Source organism: Bombina bombina, chromosome 1 (genome assembly GCF_027579735.1).
Source record: "Bombina bombina isolate aBomBom1 chromosome 1, aBomBom1.pri, whole genome shotgun sequence".
In the NCBI taxonomy this organism is placed as follows: domain Eukaryota; kingdom Metazoa; phylum Chordata; class Amphibia; order Anura; family Bombinatoridae; genus Bombina; species Bombina bombina.
In genome coordinates this window covers 1,184,960,205-1,184,979,939 of record NC_069499.1, presented here as the reverse complement: position 1 = coordinate 1,184,979,939, position 19,735 = coordinate 1,184,960,205, and the positions used below count along the sequence as shown (strand labels likewise).

The window sequence follows — 19,735 nt, the reverse complement described above, 5'->3', positions numbered from 1 at the left end:
AGTTAGAGGCAAATCCTTTGTTTCGTATGTATTAGCTAGTGCTAATTGTTAATATTATAATACCACCTAAGGTTGTAACGCACAACAACTTCGAGATAAACAGAACCTATCTCTGTATTAAACACTAACAACCACCGGACCGAAGCTAGATTGTAATACTATGTCTGGCTAGACTCGGTTTTAGTATTCAGCGTAAGTACATGTATCTAGGCATAAGAGCCTATAGCGACTAAGTCTATATTTTTCTATTAATTCAGCATGCTGTTATTCTAATAGTTTTACAACAAGTGAGGCTAATTAAAAAAAGACCCCTGACGCGGCGTTTCACTAACGCTTCCTCTCATTTTCTCATGAATCATATGTTATAAGCTACAATTTACTAGCCCTTTATTTGGTGGAACAATACAATCCAGGGGGCAACAATAATTTAGTAAGCTTGCAACATAATAGATTGTGATTTGTAACAAAACGATTAACTTGAATATACCTAAGGCTATTCTTTGTATACCTAGTAGTAATCAAAATACCTACCTAGTAATTATTTATTAAATATTACAAGCACTATCCCCATAACCTGAGATAATCCAATGACAAAATAAGCCACATTACAATACAATATATTTAGTAATTATACTATTCCATGTTATATCCACCACAGTGTGTAGTCTAATAAAATACTTGGTTTAGTTACTTATAAACTTCTTAGTATTGTTCTAGGCTGTTACTTTGATAGGTGCACAGTAGATTGGTGACACCTCAATTTATCAGAAGTTTTAGATTGTTATCTGACAAGCAGGTGTTTACTGAGCGTAAGATGATTTCTATATAGTTGGGCACAATAATTTGGGAATTACTAAAGAGCCAATAAATACCAAAGATGATCTGATCACTCAGCAAGACTCTTTAGTACACTGCTCCTTAGAAATCTACCGCTATTAGCCATACTAAGTTCTGTTACAATTCTCCTAGATAAAAGCATAAGCTGTTGATTCCACTAACACAGTGAGTGTGCTTTTAATTTTTGAGGGCAGCATCACCATCCACATAAGCTGTCTTTTTTAAAAGATACTAATAAAGGTTATATTTTATACACAATTATATTCGTGTTCTTGACGTCATAGTAATCTACAATTCATAATTTACATGATATTATCTCAGTGCATATAAGCATCTTTCCTTTTGGGTGACTAACCTGCTTATCCAGCAAGGTGTAGTCACAAACTGTACTTATTGTATTTTACATGCTTACGCACTGCTCCTTGAGTGTTGAATAATAAAAATTGACATATTACATTTACTATATTGTATAACACTCAAGTAGTAATATTATACATTCTATTATCATAATAAGGTTCCAACTTTCTCCTCTCAGTATATGTAACTAAGATCCATTGCTGTTCTCACACATAACTGAAGAGAGAGGTAACTTCAGCTGGGGGAATGGCGTGCAGGGCCTCCTGCTATGAGGTATGTGCAGTTTAAATTTTTCTAGAGAAATGAATATGCTAGAAAATGCTGTTTAATACCGGATTTATTTAAGGTAAGCCTAATTTACAGTGATTTAATAACGACTAGTATCATGCTTGCTGTAAAAGGTAATCTTATTACTTTCTCACATTACTGAAAAATAAAACGTTTGCTGGAAGTGTTTTAAACGTTTTTTATACATATTGGTGATAAAACTTTATTGGGGCCCAGTTTTTTCCACATGGCTGGCTAGATTTTGCCTAGGGATAGTTTTGTTAGGCCCTCTCACTGTGAATACAGGTTGGGAGGGACCTATTTTCGCGCCTAAATGCGCATTAGATTTTGCAGCTTGAGACATCCAGTTTCCCTGAAGGAGTCCCCTGAACATTTAGGACCTCTCTAAAGGGTTTCTGTGCCTTCCAAAGTCGTTATATGGGCAGGTAGGGCTGTGACTGACTGTTGAAAAAAGTTTATCGTTTTTTTGATCCGGTTTTGAAACAAAGGGGTTAATCATCCATTTGCAAGTGGGTGCAATGCTCTGTTAGTCTATTATACACACTGTAAAAATTTCGTAAGATTTACTGCTTTTTATCACTGTTTTTCAATTTATGACAACATTTGTTTCTCTTAAAGGCACAGTACCGTTTTTATTTTTTGCTTGTTTACGTTTATCAAAGTGTTTTCCAAGCTTGCTGGTCTCATTGCTAGTCTGTTTAAACATGTCTGACATAGAGGAAACTCCTTGTTCATTATGTTTAGAAGCCATTGTGGAACCCCCTCTTAGAATGTGTACCAAATGTACTGATTTTACTTTGTTATAAAGATCATATTCTGTCTTTAAAAGATTTATCACCAGAGGAAACTGACAAGGGGGAAGTTATGCCGACTAACTCGCCCCACGTGTCAGAACCTTTGACTCCCGCTCAAGGGACGCCAAGTACATCTAGCGCGCCCATGGCGTTTAGTTTACAAGACATGGCGGCAGTTATGGATCATACCCTTGCAGCGGTATTGTCCAAACTACCAGGGTTACAAGGAAAGCGAGACAGCTCTGGGGCTAGAAAAAATACAGAGCACTCTGACGCTTTAGTAGCTATGTCTGATATCCCCTCACAATATGCAGAAGCTGAGGCAGGAGAGCTTCTTTCTGTGGGTGATTTTTCTTACTCAGGGAAGATGCTTCAACCTGATTCTGATATGTCAACATTTAAATTTAAGCTTGAACACCTCCGCGTGTTGCTCAGGGAGGTTTTAGCTACTCTGGATGACTGTGACACCATTATAGTGCTAGAGAAATTGTGTAGATTGGATAAATACTATGCAGTGCCTGTTTACACTGATGTTTTTCCAATACCTAAAAGGTTTCAGAAATTATTACTAAGGAGTGGGATAGACTAAGTGTACCGTTCTCTCCCCCTCCTATTTTTAAGAAAATGTTTCCAATAGATGCCGCTACATGGGACTTATGGCAAACGGTCCCTAAGGTGGAGGGAGCAGTTTCTACCCTAGATAAGCGTACAACTATGAAACGGTCTGGAATAGACTGAGAAACACGTTGCAAAATAAATACTGTTTGTTTTATACCACGACCCGGTATTTCTGCTTCTTTCCACGATCCACTTGTTTTTGAAACAGGACATTTGCCACGGAACCTTTCATACACTGACAGTGTCAGTTTTGGAGAAAAGTCTCGGCGGCGTGAGTGCAGCAGGAGAACACCTATCAGCTTGCAGCTCACCTGGTCCGGCCATTGGCCCTAAAAAACATGGGTGCCACTTTCTAGACGCCTATCTGGATTCCACAGGTCCTCTGGGTGAGACCTCCAGCGTACTGACTGCTGGAATTTGAATGTCATCCTGCTTTATCGCACCTTATTCATTTAAGGTGCCACTTTCCTTGTGAGTAGTTTTTTGCACATCACTTTTATATTTGTTGTTTGAACGATTCACACTGTTGGCGCCCCTTGTTTATCTTCCATTCTAGACACCCTGACCCATCGCACCGCGGGACACAAGAGGAGCATGCCAAACACCTGAACACATCGCCGTTCACATATTAGGATTGGACACTTATTATTTTTCACACCACAGCATTTTTTGGGACATTGATAAGTACTTTTTATATATATTTTACTTTTCATCACAAATATCATTGTTTATCTGTGATTATCTGAACATTTTAATGTATCACTAATTTCATACACGAATTGTTCTGAGCACCTGTTTTATTCACAATTTATTTCCGTCATTGTCATTAATTTTTCACACATACCAAACACTGTGTTGTTTATATTTACTAATGCATACGGGTACAAACCCAATTATAAAGTGATAGGTCCTACTTTGATAACCTGTGTTCCAAGCGCATCCTCTTAGGTTTTTCCTCCTCAGGAATTTCGTTTTATATTATTTAGCCTGTGTTTAAACCTGTTGCTCTGCCTTGGAGTTTAAATTTAGTTCTTAAGGTTCTTCAAGGGGTTCCGTTTGAACCTTTGCATTCCATAGATATTAAGCTCTTATCTTGGAAAGTTTTGTTTTTAGTAGCTATCTCCTCGGCTCGAAGAGTTTCGGAGTTATCTGCTTTACAATGTGATTCTCCTTATCTCATTTTTCATTCCGATAAGGTAGTGTTACGTACCAAACCTGGTTTTCTACCTAAGGTGGTATCTAATAAAAATATCAATCAGGAGATTGTTGTTCCGTCACTGTGTCCTAATCCTTCTTCAAAGAAGGAACGTCTTTTACACAATCTTGATGTGGTTCGTGCTTTAAAGTTTTATTTACAAGCTACTAAAGATTTTCGGCAAACATCTGCATTGTTTGTTGTCTACTCTGGACAGAGGAGAGGCCAAAAGGCTTCAGCAACTTCTCTTTCTTTTTGGCTAAGGAGTATAATACGCTTAGCTTATGGGACTGCTGGTCAGCAGCCTCCTGAAAGGATTACAGCTCGTTCTACTAGAGCGGTAGCTTCCACATGGGCTTTTAAGAATGAGGCTTCTGTTGAACAGATTTGTAAGGCGGCGACTTGGTCTTCGCTTCATACTTTTTCAAAATTCTATAAATTTGATACTTTTGCGTCTTCGGAGGCTATTTTTGGGAGAGAGGTTTTGCAGGCAGTGGTGCCTTCCGTTTAAGCACCTGCCTTGTCCCTCCCTTCATCCGTGTCCTATAGCTTTGGTATTGGTATCCCACAAGTAATGGATGATCCGTGGACTGGATACACCTTACAAGAGAAAACAAAATTTATGCTTACCTGATAAATTTATTTCTCTTATGGTGTATCCAGTCCACGGCCCGCCCTGTCATTTTAAGGCAGGTGTGTTTTATTTTTAAACTACAGTCACCACTGCATCCTATGGTTTCTCCTTTCTCTTGCTTGTCTTCGGTCGAATGACTGGTAGTGGCAGTTAGGGGAGGAGCTATATAGACAGCTCTGCTGTGGGTGATCCTCTTGCAGCTTCCTGTTGGGAAGGAGAATATCCCACAAGTAATGGATGAACCGTGGACTGGATACACCACAAGAGAAATAAATGTATCAGGTAAGCATAAATTTTGTTTTTTAAACATCAAAAATTCTGGTGTTGACTGTCCCTACACAGTGTGACTCTTGGGAGGGCCCTCTACCCATTTGATCCCTATAAATGTTTCCTTGTATACCACATATGTTTATAGCGTGGTGGAATCTGGCACTCTACAAATAACCGATAATAAAATAAACCTTGGAGAATTTTACCTTCTCATTCAAAAGAAATGTTCTCGTTTCCAAATGAAAGGTTCTGTGCCCCAACACGTGTTATTCAGAGAACATTTTCAATAAACTTGTGAGCTTTAACAATCATGGAGCCAGCTCAAAACCAGGAATTGTATCTCGCTACTCTCGCACCTTTCTCTTATAAACGTACTCTTCACTCATATCACAGGATCCACCTCTACAGTTCAAGTATTACATTAAAGGCACAGTAAACATTGTATAAAATGTTAAGTAATTTAATATGTTGTTTGTAAAATGCAAACAGATTCCACTGTGCTGCAATTCTGTAAGTGTAGACAACCACATGATGCAGATTTTAACAACTGTGTAATGGGCTCATTGTCTAATCACAGTGCACCTGATCATGCCCTTCAGCTAAATGTAGCAAGCTGGCAATGCCGTAGCAAGCAGTTAGCTTTACCTGGCACTACATTTAGTTGAATTGCACGTCTGTTGCATTGAAGAGGACGTCTACACTTGCAAGGTAAGTACATTTTTAGCTGTCGGATTCTATATTTTTTTTTAAAGAAAATACTATAATTGTGTTACATAATTCTACACCATGTGCTTAAATTATGTAACATTTTGAAGCACCTTTACTGTCCCTTTAAATGTAATATAATAAAAAGCACCAAAAGCACTCTGGCATTTGTGCACTGCTTCTTTGTGTGCAGTTCCTCCACAGACTGTAGTGAATAATCCATATGCAGCAGCTTTAAAGTTAAAATCCAATGGTGGTTTGGCCAATATGTATTTAGCAAATATACAAAACAAGACGAAAGTAAAAAGCTAGAGACAATCACCAAATCACTCTGAGTCCTTATAATAGTTTGTCTATAAGCACGGGAAGGCACTTTCTCAGTTGTTATATTAATAGCTGAGCAGTGCATTTGCATAGAAAGGACAGCTCAATTTCTGATTGGCAGATTGTGAACTTTCATAACTTTGCAAAGTTTCAAATTGGGCACACAGACAAAATGGCACGTGCTGGTGAGTTGGCCATACGTTACATTTTATTGCATTCCGTGATATTTTATAGAAGATAACTTAAAAAAAATGTGTTTTTATGTTGTTTTTTAACATGTTTAAATGGTGTTCTTTTGTATGTGTACTATAAATATTTAGTGGTTACTGTCCCTTTAATGTCAGGTTTGTGTTTATCTTTGCAGGCCCCTAAGACATCTGGTTTAAGACCGATGGAGCTCCGTCACATCCCTGCTGTGCATAAACTACTGTATCAGTACCTCTCCCAGTTCCACTTGGCCCCAGTCATGACTGAGGACGAGGTCCAACACTGGCTGCTTCCTCAGGAAAGCATCATAGACACTTTTGTTGTGGAGGTAACTAGAGAAGTCATTGATATCACTTGTTTGTCTATTAGAAAAGAAATTAATTCTGATGCAACCCTTAATGCAGGAGAGATTAACAAAAATTCCACTTTCTTTTAGAAGAGGCCACTTCTGCATGGTTGGTTTATTTTTCTGAATCTTGGATTTGTAGAAATAGACTTTTGATCTGAGGCTCCTTCTTTCCTTACAATTTTTTTTTCTGCTTTGATCCCTCCCTCCAGAATTCCTAGCTCTTATGAGTACAATTAAAGGGATATAAACCAGTACTACTTTAGTAAAAATTATTAATTTACTTTAGATTAAAGTTAACCTAAAAAGAAACACTGTGTTAAAAAACACAGTCTAGCCCCTGCCCACAGCTAAACAAGCAGACATTGCAAAACTTAAGTTTTAGGTCACATGATTTTTGCAGCAGAAGTCATATATTGATTATGGGCATTAAACTGACTGTAGATATTTTATGGTGTCTCCTAGCAACGCTTCAAAAGAAACATACCTTTGCCTTTCTGTTGAGGCCTCCTCCTTGAGGGGCTGGGACAGGAAGTAAAGGACACTGCAGAAATGAAGTAAAAAAAAAAAAATGATTTAAAAGGTAAAATCCTTTTAAAATTATGACTACACATTGTAATGATTTCTATTAAGCATAAACCACTGCTTTTTGTACACTGTTAAACATCCATTTTAATGCTCCCTTATTTACGGTTTGTGCATCTGCAGACTCCAAATGGGGAGGTGACCGACTTCTTGAGCTTCTATACACTGCCCTCCACAATCATGAACCATCCCACCCACAAAAGCCTAAAGGCTGCATATTCCTTCTACAATGTTCACACCAAAACGCCTCTGATTGACCTAATGAATGATGCTCTAATACTGGCAAAATTGGTAAGTAAATTGGGCACATGTTAATGTGGAGAAAATCTCCCCTTAACACCAGTGCTCGACAAATCTATTTTTAAAATTAGGAGCCAATCATTGGTATTGGTTATGTATAGATATATGGAGAATAACACATACATTTTAAAGGGACATGAAAGCCAAAACATTTTCTTTTATTATTTAGATAGATTATACATTTTAAACAACTTTCCTATTTACTTATGTTAGAATTTTTTTCTTAATTCTCTTGGTATCTTTTATTGAAGAAGCAGCAATGCACTACTGGGAACCAGCTAAACATATTTGTAAGCCAATGAAAATGAACATACAAGTTCAACAACCAATCAGCAGCTAGCTCCAAGCTCCTGAACCTATCTAGATATTCTTTTCAACAAAGGATACTAAAAGAATGAAGCAAATTAGATAATAGAAATAAATTGGAAAGTTGTTTAAAAATGTTTAATCTGAATCATAAAAGAAAACATTTTGGTTTAATGTCTCTTCTAAGAGCCAGGGGTAAAATTCTAGGAGCCACTGGCCTCCTGGGTTTATCGAGCACTGCTTTACACTGTAACTTACATTTTCATAGGCCAAATGCAGAGTTTTCTGATCTTACAAAACTGTTGTAATATTTCTGCTTCATAACTATAGTTTTGTGTCTAGATGTTGCTATATCAGTGTACCTGTTGGTAACCGACTACAATGGAGATTCATCTAAAATTCCTAGCACATTTGTGATACTTTTCTGTACATTAATATGCGATACTCTGTCCTTGCATAACGTTTCTATTGTGTGATTTTTGTCTCTTCGGGTTGACAGGCAAAATTTAGTCCATACACAGATAATAACTTGATGGTATTTTAAAGGGGCATAAAAGTGCATAAAGAAAATGCTCTGTGTTAATTAATACACACTTGCTTGCATAAAACTGTTTACACCACTACAAATGGACTGCAACCTAGCTAAACACATCTGACGAGCCAATGACAAGAAAAATATTTGTGCAGCCACCAATAACCAGTTAGCGCTTAGTAATGAACTGCTACTCCTGAGCCTACCTAGGTATGCTTTTCAACAAAGCATACGAAGAGAACAAAGTAAATGTGATAATAGAAATTGATTGAAAAGTCTCTTAAAATGTTATGCTGTATCTGAACCATGAAAGTTTTAAGTTTTATTGCCCCTGTAATCATTTCAGAGTAGTTTAAACATGTATGTAGAAAAACCTCAATGCTGAAGCATCTTTAATAATTAAATAATAATTTAATAATTAAATGGAAAAGAACATAAATATTCCATATGATAAAACATTTCTATTGGTGATGGTGGACAATCCTCCACAACAAAAAGTAAAATTATTCTTTTATAGCGAGTTTTAAATCCATAAAATTTGACCGTGATAATGCTTTTATACCGCAAATCTTTTGCCTGAAATGTGACCTTTCTTGAGACTTTCTTTGACAAGTTCAGATACTTTTATTGCTTCTTGTTGTTCAGTCCATATTATTATTATCATTTATTTGTATAGCGCTGCCAAATTCCGTAGCGCTGGGTACAATGATAGGGGTATACAATGACAAAGATTTGTGATAAAATACAAAACAAAACAAATCTAGTACAGGAGGAAGAGGGCCCTGCTCCGGAGAGCTCACAGTCTATAGGTTAAGGGTGCAGATACATAAGGTTGGGGTAGCTTGTTACATCGGTTGTATTTGCAGCAGTGAGTCAGGCAGTTCATGTACATATATTTGTTTGATTCGGATGAAGGAGAGATGGTAAGCCTCTCTGAATAGGTGAGTTTTTAAGGAGCGTCTGAAGCTATACAAGGTTGGAGACAGTCTTATGGAGCGGGGTAGAGAGTTCCAGAGGACAGGAGCAGCACGTGCGAAGTCTTGGAGGCGTGAGTGGGACGTAGATATAACAGGAGTGTTTAGATGTAGGTCAGAGGTTGATCGAAGAGGACGGGATGGGGAATATTTCACGATGAGAGAGGAAATATAGTTGGGAGTTAAACTGTTGAGTGCTTTGTAAGTTAGGGTTAATACTTTAAATTGTATTCTGGAGTGTATGGGGAGCCAGTGTAGAGACTGGCAGAGCGGAGCAGCTGATGTAGATCGGCAACTTAGGTGGATGAGTCTAGCAGAAGCATTCATAATAGATTGGAGGGAGGAGAGGCGGTGTTTTGGAAGGCCATTTAGGAGTAGATTGCAATAATCAATGCGTGACAAAATGAGGCAATGAGTAAGTATTTTTGTAGTTTTTTTGAGTATGGAAGGGACGAATTCTAGAAATGTTGCGTAGTTGTCAACGGCAGGATTTGGTAAGCGCTTGTATATGTGGGTTGAATGTGAGTTCTGAGTCTAGTGTGACCCCAAGACAGCGGACCTGGGGTGAGGTGTTCAGAATAGAGTCTCCAACCGTCAGAGAAATGTCAATCATGATATCTTACCTATATCTTTAGTAAATTGTGGTACAAACCGCCCAGATTGCTCTCTTACATGTTCCTTATTCTGCTTATAGAAAGGATTTGATGTGTTCAATGCACTGGATCTCATGGAAAACAAAACGTTCCTGGAGAAGCTGAAATTTGGAATTGGAGATGGAAACCTACAGTATTATCTATACAATTGGAAGTGCCCCAGCATGGGTGCTGAGAAGGTAACAGCCAAACACTTTATCTTTATTCCTTCAAATTGCCTTTATAATATAAAGACTTCCAAATCCTTAGAAAATATACATTTAAACACTTTTATATATTACTTAAATAGAACAGAACTTGGGGAACCAGTGTTTGAAAACAATGCCAGGTAGTAGCTACAGTGACACTTGAGAGTTGACAGGATCTGTGTTTATACCAAGGAAACTGAATGTGATGAGGTCAGCCCATAAGGCAAGAAGTAAGGAGATTTCACCTTCAGATTCTGCCATACGACACTTCCTCATTAAGTTACTTCCTCATGAAGATGCAGTTTGTCATATTACAACTTAATAACAAGGAATCTCTGTGGATGCCAATGTTCTTTACTAAAACTCTGTTTAAACACTCCCATTATAGTAAACATAATACACTGTTCTTATATTTACTTTATTTTTCCACTCTTCTTTAGAGATAGGACTACATAGTGCACAGGGTACACTATGTAATGTGATCCATTTTACCTGCTGGAGTGTATTTTATATACAGATATATCATCTTGACTTTTATTTTGTCATTAAAAATAGCTGCTTTTACTGCTGGAACCACCACTTCTATCAAAGTGTTCAATGCTGCAAAATTAGTTTTAAATGCCCTTTAAAGTATTAGCAGGATATTTGCAATGTTATTGAAACTGAAATGGTGGCCACTGAAAATGCTTTATTAATAGTTATAAGTGCACAAATATGCTTTTATTTACATGCCTCAGTGATAAGTTAGTGTGCTTTAGACTAGCTGAGCATACGGCCGTGTGTAGTGTGCACTTGCATGTTCTGATCACTCATTTTCTGAATGCTGTGACTTGAGATATGTCCCCCACCAGCACTCAAAACATGTCGTTAAAAGTTCTTCTACAGGGTCCTTTTAAATTTCTCAGCTGAGAGAACATTGAAAATATTCCATAATGCTGTTTAAGAAAAATAACTTTTTTTTACAAGTAAAATAAAAAACCTATGTATAATGAGACTTGTTGTAACCTCCTGTCTTTCTCTTTCATAGGTGGGCTTGGTTCTACAGTAATTTTGTACCTAACCTATATCTGGAGGGAATAGGGAGAGTGGGTGAAATGGGCTACCAGCCAGCTCCCTTCCAGAGATGGGATACAGAAGAGAACAGCTTTGCAGAGCAGACTAGGATTCTGTGCTTATCCTAGGCACCTCTATAGCTGTACAGGGTGGTGTGGGACAAACGTGGAGTCTCACCATAGCGTGATTTGAATCAAGGATTTTAGGGGGTTTTCTCTCCCTGCCCTTACCCTGCTATGAATGTCAAACTGTGCCCACTGTTCCTTGCCTCCTGTCATCCAAATCTAAAGGAGTTATGGGTGAATATTAAAATGTATATTATATATATAAATATGTAAAATGGCTTTGGTGTATCATTTCTTAACTGGTTATGCTTTGTAACACTTTGCTTTTAAAAAATATGTTCATGACACATAATGTTAATGTTGCATCAGTTGCCATTGGATCATACACATTTCTGCTGCATCAATCTACCTGTATATTCTCCACAACAAAATCCAGAACATCACAAATACCATAGCCATGTCTCCACACTATTTATTTTAATGTATTTGGCTTTGTAAGCCCAGAAGCGGATCCAGAGTGCAGTGGTAGGTAAAACTATAAAATAAAAGTAAATGTGAGGGTAGTTTCTCAATTGTTTTGTGCACTTTAATAATGTTATATACAGCTGAAACAAAAGTAATTTTAATAAACCTAAAATTAGTAAAAAAAAAAAAAAAAAAAGTAAAATTTAAATATAAGTTCAAGATTTAGAAAATTGTTCTTATAAAACCTTTTTTAATTTACTCCATTATTACATTCTCTTATGCATCACTCTCATCGGAGTCTCTGCTCCTACACATATGTTGAGAATCAATGATATTGGATTTTAAAGTGAGTGATCACAACATTTGAAGAATTTCCTGGTTGGCTTTCTACATCCAGTTGTGCAGCAAGATGTTTTCTAAGGGAACAGTGCAATTATTATTGTTTTTTTATTGTGAATAATTGCCTAAACCAATAAAACATAAGAAAATATGGAAGTGTATCCACATCATTATATTTGTAAGATGCAATTTGATCCAGCAAATAGAATACTAAATTACCATGTTCAGACTAATATGTGATTAGTTACAAAAAATACAATACTGCAGCTTACCATATCAAGTAAAAGTAAATTGATCCTGTACTCCCTAGAGTCTTATTAACATACTCTAAAGCTGTCTCCTAAGCAATTTTTAGATTCCCTACGATAAGAAAAAGGCAGGGAGAAATAACGTGATGGTAAATTAGATAACTGTAACAAGTGGTACAACTAGTATACCTCACCATCTCTCACCTACATGGCTTGGGGATTTATAGGATAATGATTGTATAGGTCTGCAATCCTCTTATTACAAAAAACATACTTTCAAAGCAAGCCATGGTTATTGAGTGAGAAGCTAAATTTATAAGTAAGTAAATGGCAGAAACATTTGAACAAAGTGAGGACTTCATGTTCATGTGTGTGCAAATTGTCAGCCTGACAGTACATTTAAAAACATGCACAGCACATACGTTTCTGAAGCTCTGGAAAATGAAGGATTATACTTTTAGTGTCTTTTTATTATTTGCATAGACTAAATGCATTGTTGCATGATTTGTCAGATTTTTAGAGATTCTGTACCAGAGTGTTTGGTTATGAGTTTTCTTCTGTTAAGTGTGATCAGTCCACGGGTCATCATTACTTGTGGGATATTAACTGCTCCCCTACAGGAAGTGCAAGAGGATTCACCCAGCAGAGTTGCTATAAAGCTCCTCCCCTCTACGTCACCCCCAGTCATTCTCTTGCACCCAACGACTAGATAGGATGTGTGAGAGGACTATGGTGATATATTTAGTTTTTATATCTTCAATCAAAAGTTTGTTGTTTTATAATAGCACCGGAGTGTGTTATTCCTTCTCTGGTAGAATTTGAAGAAGAATCTACCTGAGTTTTTTTCTATGATTTTAGCCGGAGTAGTTAAGATCATATTGCTGTTTCTCGGCCATCTGAGGAGAGGCAAACTTCAGATCAGGGGACAGCAGGCAGATTAATCTGCAAAGAGGTATGTAGCAGTTTATTATTTTCTGACATGGAATTGATGAGAAAATCCTGCCATACCGTTATAATGTAAACCCAGCCTTGAATGCAGTAGATGTAGCTGATATCAGGCTGTCATGTATGTATATTTTATACTTCTCTGGTTTTTAGACTGTATACATAGACTTAACCTAATTTGCAGGGACTTGCAATAGGTTTTAAATGACAATTAATTATTGAGGTAAAACGTTTTTTTGCTGGTATGTAAAAACGTTTTTTTCTCTGAGGTACTGGGTGAAAAAATGTTTTGGGCACTATTTTTCCACTTGGCAATAGTTTTGATTTAAATTAGAGCAGTTCACTGATCCCTCTCACTGTTATGTGTGTGGGGGAGGGGCCATTTTGGTGCTTTCACTATGCATCAGAAAAAACTCAGTCAGAGATTCATTTTCTTCCTGCATGATCCGGTTCATCTCTACAGAGTTCAGGGATCTCCAAAGCCTTTTTTGAGGGAAGTAATCATTACAGCACAGCTGTGCTGATTGTATTGACTGTGATAAAAAAAACAAACAAAAAAAAAAAAAATTTATTTGTGTATTTTTTTCTGCTGCCTGGGTTAGTTATCATTTGCTGAGGGGAACAATCCTTTGCTAAAACTGTATATTCTGACAAAGATTGATGCTATAACTTAATTATTTTAACTGTTATAATATTTTTCTGTGCTTCTTAAAGGCACAGTTCGTTTTCATATTATTTGTAAATTACTTTGTAAAGTATTTCCAAGTTGCTGTTTATTTGCTAGTGTGTTAAACATGTCTGATTCAGAGGAATATCTCTGTGCTATATGTGTTAATGCCAAAGTGGAGCCCAATAGAAATTTATGTACTAAATGTATTGATGCTACTTTAAAAAACAGTCAATCTGTACAAATTGAACATATTTCACCAAACAACGAGGGGAGAGTTATGCCGGCTAACTCGCCTCACGTGTCAGTACCTGCATCTCCCGCTCAGGAGGTGCGTGATATTGTAGCGCCGAGTACATCTGGGCGGCCATTACAAATCACATTACAAGATATGGCTACTGTTATGACTGAAGTTTTGGCTAAACTACCAGAACTAAGAGGTAAACGTGATCACTCTGGGGTGAGAACAGAGTGCGCTGATAATGCAAGGGCCATGTCTGATACTGCGTCACAGTTTGCAGAACGTGAAGACTGAGAGCTTCATTCTGTGGGTGACGGTTCTGATCCAAATAAACTGGACTCAGACATTTCAAATTTTAAATTTAAGCTTGTGAACCTCCGTGTGTTACTAGGGGAGGTATTAGCGGCTCTGAATGATTGTAACACAGTTGCAATCCCAGAAAAAATGTGTAGGTTGGATAAATATTTTGCGGTACCGACGAGTACTGACGTTTTTCCTATACCTAAGAGACTTACTGACATTGTTACTAAGGAGTGGGATAGACCCGGTGTGCCTTTCTCACCCCCTCCTATATTTAGAAAAATGTTTCCAATAGACGCCGCCACACAGGATTTATGGCAAATGGTCCCTAAGGTGGAGGGAGCAGTTTCTACTTTAGCTAAGCGTACCACTATCCCAGTGGAGGATAGCTGTGCTTTTTCAGATCCAATGGATAAAAAATTAGAGGGTTACCTTAAGAAAATGTTTGTTCAACAAGGATTTATATTGCAACCTCTTGCATGTATTGCGCCTGTCACGGCTGCAGCAGCATTTTGGTTTGAGTCTCTGGAAGAGACACTTCAATCATCCACACTAGATGACATCACACACAAACTTAAATTCCTTAAGTTAGCTAATTCATTTATTTCAGATGCCGTAGTACATTTAACTAAACTTGCGGCTAAAAATACAGGATTCGCCATTCAGACACGCAGAGCTCTGTGGCTGAAATCCTGGTCAGCTGATGTTACGTCTAAATCTAAATTGCTTAATATTCCTTTCAAAGGGCAGACCTGATTCGAGCCCGGCTTGAAAGAGATTATTGCTGACATTACAGGAGGTAAAGGTCATGCCCTGCCTCAGGACAAGGCCAAAGCCAAGGCTAGACAGTCCAATTTTCGTTCCTTTCGTAATTTCAAAGCAGGAGCAGCATCAACTTCCTCTGCACCAAAACAGGAAGGAGCTGTTGCTCGCTACAGACAAGGCTGGAAACCTAACCAGTCCTGGAACAGGGGCAAACAGGCCAGAAAACCTGCTGCTGCCCCTAAGACAGCATGAATTGAGGGCCCCCGATCCGGGACCGGATCTAGTGGGGGGCAGACTTTCCCTCTTCGCCCAGGCTTGGGCAAGAGATGTTCAGGATCCCTGGGCGTTAGAGATCATATCTCAGGGATACCTTCTGGACTTCAAATCCTCTCCCCCAAGAGGGAGATTTCATCTGTCAAGGTTGTCAACAAACCTAACAAAGAAGGAAGCGTTTCTACGCTGCGTACAAGATCTTTTATTAATGGGAGTGATCCATCCAGTTCCGCGGTTGGAACAAGGACAAGGGTTTTACTCAAATCTGTTTGTAGTTCCCAAAAAAGAGGGAACCTTCAGGCCAATCTTGGATTTAAAGATCCTAAACAAATTCCTAAGAGTTCCATCGTTCAAGATGGAAACTATTCGAACAATTTTTGCCCATGATCCAAGAGGGTCAGTACATGACCACAGTGGATTTAAAGGATGCTTACCTTCACATACCGATTCACAGAAGTCATTCCGGTATCTAAGGTTTGCCTTTTTAGACAGGCATTACCAGTTTGTAGCTCTTCCATTCGGACTGGCTACGGCTCCAAGAATCTTCACAAAGGTTCTGGGCACTCTTCTGGCGGTACTAAGACCGCGAGGAATTTCAGTAGCTCCGTACTTAGACGACATACTGATACAAGCTTCAAGCTTTCAAACTGCCAAATCTCATACAGAGATAGTACTGGCATTTCTAAGGTCGCATGGATGGAAAGTGAACGAAGAGAAAAGTTCTCTCTTTCCACTCACAAGAGTTCCCTTCCTGGGGACTCTGATAGATTCTGTAGAAATGAAAATTTACCTGACAGAGGACAGGTTAACAAAACTTCAAAATGCATGCCGTGTCCTTCATTCCATTCAACACTCTAAATCTGAATCAAGAGACCAGAAATTCTCTTCTATGGTGGCTTTATCGGCCACATCTGTCCAGGGGAATGCCATTCAGCAGGCCAGACTGGTCAATTGTAACAACAGACGCCAGCCTACTAGGTTGGGGCGCTGTCTGGAATTCTCTGAAGGCTCAGGGACTATGGAATCAGGAGGAGAGTTTTCTTCCAATAAACATTCTGGAATTGAGAGCAGTCCTCAATGCTCTTCTGGCTTGGCCCCAGTTAACAACTCGGGGGTTCATCAGGTTCCAGTCGGACAACATCACGACTGTAGCTTATATCAACCATCAGGGAGGGACAAGAAGCTCCCTAGCAATGATGGAAGTATCGAAGATAATTCGCTGGGCAGAGTCTCACTCTTGCCACCTGTCTGCAATCCACATCCCGGGAGTGGAGAACTGGGAGGCGGATTTCTTAAGTCGTCAGACTTTTCATCCGGGGGAGTGGGAACTTCATCCAGAGGTCTTTGCCCAAATACTTCGACGTTGGGGCAAACCGGAGATAGATCTCATGGCGTCTCGACAGAACGCCAAGCTTCCGCGCTACGGGTCCAGATCCAGGGATCCGGGAGCGGTCCTGATAGATGCCTTGACAGCACCATGGACCTTCAGGATGGCTTATGTGTTCCCACCTTTCCCGATGCTTCCTCGATTGATTGCCAGAATCAAACAGGAGAAAGCATCAGTGATTCTAATAGTGCCTGCATGGCCACGCAGGACTTGTTATGCAGATCTGGTGGACATGTCATTCTGTCCACCTTGGTCGTTACCTCTGAAACAGGACCTTCTGATTCAGGGTCCTTTCAAACATCAAAATCTAACTTCTCTGAAGCGGACTGCTTGGAAATTGAACGCTTGATCTTATCAAAGCGTGGTTTTTCTGAGTCAGTTATTGATACCTTAATACAGGCTAGGAAGCCTGTTACCAGAAAGATTTACCATAAAATATGGCGTAAATACCTATATTGGTGCGAATCCAAAGGTTACTCTTGGAGTAAGGTTAGGATTCCTAGGATATTGTCTTTTCTACAAGAAGGTTTAGAAAAGGGGTTATCCGCTAGTTCCTTAAAGGGACAGATCTCAGCTCTGTCCATTCTGTTACACAAGCGTCTGTCAGAAGTTCCAGACGTTCAGGCTTTTTGTCAGGCTTTGGCCAGGATTAAACCTGTGTTTAAAGCTGTGGCTCCACCATGGAGTTTAAACCTTGTTCTTAACGTTTTACAGGGTGTTCCGTTTGAACCCCTTCATTCCATTGATATAAAGTTGTTATCTTGGAAAGTTCTATTTTTAATGGCTATTTCCTCGGCTCGAAGAGTCTCTGAGTTATCAGCCTTACATTGTGATTCTCCTTATTTGATTTTTCACTCGGATAAGGTAGTTCTGCGTACTAAACCTGGGTTCTTACCTAAGGTAGTCACTAACAGGAATATCAATCAGGAGATTGTTGTTCCATCCTTGTGCCCAAATCCTTCTTCGAGGAAGGAACGTCTTTTGCACAATCTTGATGTAGTTCGTGCCCTTAAATTTTATTTACAGGCAACTAAAGATTTTCGACAAACGTCTTCCCTGTTTGTCGTTTACTCTGGTCAGAGGAGAGGTCAAAAAGCTTCTGCTACCTCTCTCTCTTTTTGGCTTCGTAGCATAATTCGTTTAGCTTATGAGACTGCTGGACAGCAGCCTCCTGAAAGAATTACAGCTCATTCCACTAGAGCTGTGGCTTCCACTTGGGCCTTTAAGAATGAGGCCTCTGTTGAACAGATTTGCAAGGCTGCAACTTGGTCTTCGCTTCATACTTTTTCCAAATTTTACAAATTTGACACTTTTGCTTCCTCGGAGGCTATTTTTGGGAGAAAGGTTCTTCAGGCAGTGGTTCCTTCTGTATAAAGAGCCTGCCTATCCCTCCCGTCATCCGTGTACTTTTGCTTTGGTATTGGTATCCCACAAGTAATGATGACCCGTGGACTGATCACACTTAACAGAAGAAAACATAATTTATGCTTACCTGATAAATTCCTTTCTTCTGTAGTGTGATCAGTCCACGGCCCGCCCTGTTTTTTTAAGGCAGGTAAATATTTTTTAAATTATACTCCAGTCACCACTACACCCTTGGCTTCTCCTTTCTCGTTGGTCCTTGGTCGAATGACTGGAGGTGACGTAGAGGGGAGGAGCTATATAGCAACTCTGCTGGGTGAATCCTCTTGCACTTCCTGTAGGGGAGCAGTTAATATCCCACAAGTAATGATGACCCGTGGACTGATCACACTACAGAAGAAAGGAATTTATCAGGTAAGCATAAATTATGTTTCTTTCATGTAATTAACAAGAGTCCATGAGCTAGTGACGTATGGGATATACATTCCTACCAGGAGGGGCAAAGTTTCCCAAACCTTAAAATGCCTATAAATACACCCCTCACCACACCCACAAATCAGTTTTACAAACTTTGCCTCCAAGGGAGGTGGTGAAGTAAGTTTGTGCTAGATTCTACGTTGATATGCGCTCCGCAGCAAGTTGGAGCCCGGTTTTCCTCTCAGCGTGCAGTGAATGTCAGAGGGATGTGAGGAGAGTATTGCCTATTGAATGCAGTGATCTCCTTCTACGGGGTCTATTTCATAAGGTTCTCTGTTATCGGTCGTAGAGATTCATCTCTTACCTCCCTTTTCAGATCGACGATATACTCTTATATTTACCATTTCCTCTACTGATTCTCGTTTCAGTACTGGTTTGGCTTTCTACAAACATGTAGATGAGTGTCCTGGGGTAAGTAAGTCTTATTTTCTGTGACACTCTAAGCTATGGTTGGGCACTTTATTTATAAAGTTCTAAATATATGTATTCAAACATTTATTTGCCTTGACTCAGAATGTTCAACTTTCCTTATTTCCAGACAGTCAGTTTCATATTTGGGATTATGCTTTAAATTATCATATTTTGTCTTACCTCAAATATTTGACTTTTTTCCCTGTGGGCTGTTAGGCTCGCGGGGGCTGAAAATGCTTCATTTTATTGCGTCATTTTTGGCGCGGATTTTTTTGGCGCAAAAATTCATTTCCGTTTCCGGCGTCATACGTGTCGCCGGAAGTTGCGTCATTTTTTGACGTTATTTTGCGCCAAAAATGTCGGCGTTCCGGATGTAGCGTCATTTTTGGCGCCAAAAGCATTTAGGCGCCAAATAATGTGGGCGTCTTATTTGGCGCCAAAAAATATGGGCGTCGCTTTTGTCTCCACATTATTTCAGTCTCATTTTCATTTGCTTCTGGTTGCTAGAAGCTTGATGTTTGGCATTTTTTTCCCATTCCTGAAACTGTCTTATAAGGAATTTGATCTATTTTGCTTTATATGTTGTTTTTTCTCTTACATATTGCAAGATGTCTCACGTTGCAT

At 38.9% G+C, this 19,735-nt stretch overlaps 1 protein-coding gene across 2 annotated transcripts in view; it reads left to right on the top strand.

Moving 5' to 3' along the window:
- The window catches only part of NMT1 (N-myristoyltransferase 1), a 214,610-nt gene extending 203,104 nt beyond the window's left edge, over window positions 1-11,506 (top strand). For both annotated transcript variants that reach the window (XM_053699844.1, XM_053699838.1), the window contains 4 exons: window positions 6,387-6,557; window positions 7,284-7,451; window positions 9,967-10,104; window positions 11,141-11,506. In XM_053699844.1, coding sequence (XP_053555819.1) covers window positions 6,387-6,557; window positions 7,284-7,451; window positions 9,967-10,104; window positions 11,141-11,161 — 498 coding nt within the window. In that variant the 3' untranslated portion in view covers window positions 11,162-11,506. The remainder of the gene's footprint in view (window positions 1-6,386; window positions 6,558-7,283; window positions 7,452-9,966; window positions 10,105-11,140) is intronic.
- The last annotated feature ends 8,229 nt before the right edge of the window (window positions 11,507-19,735 follow it).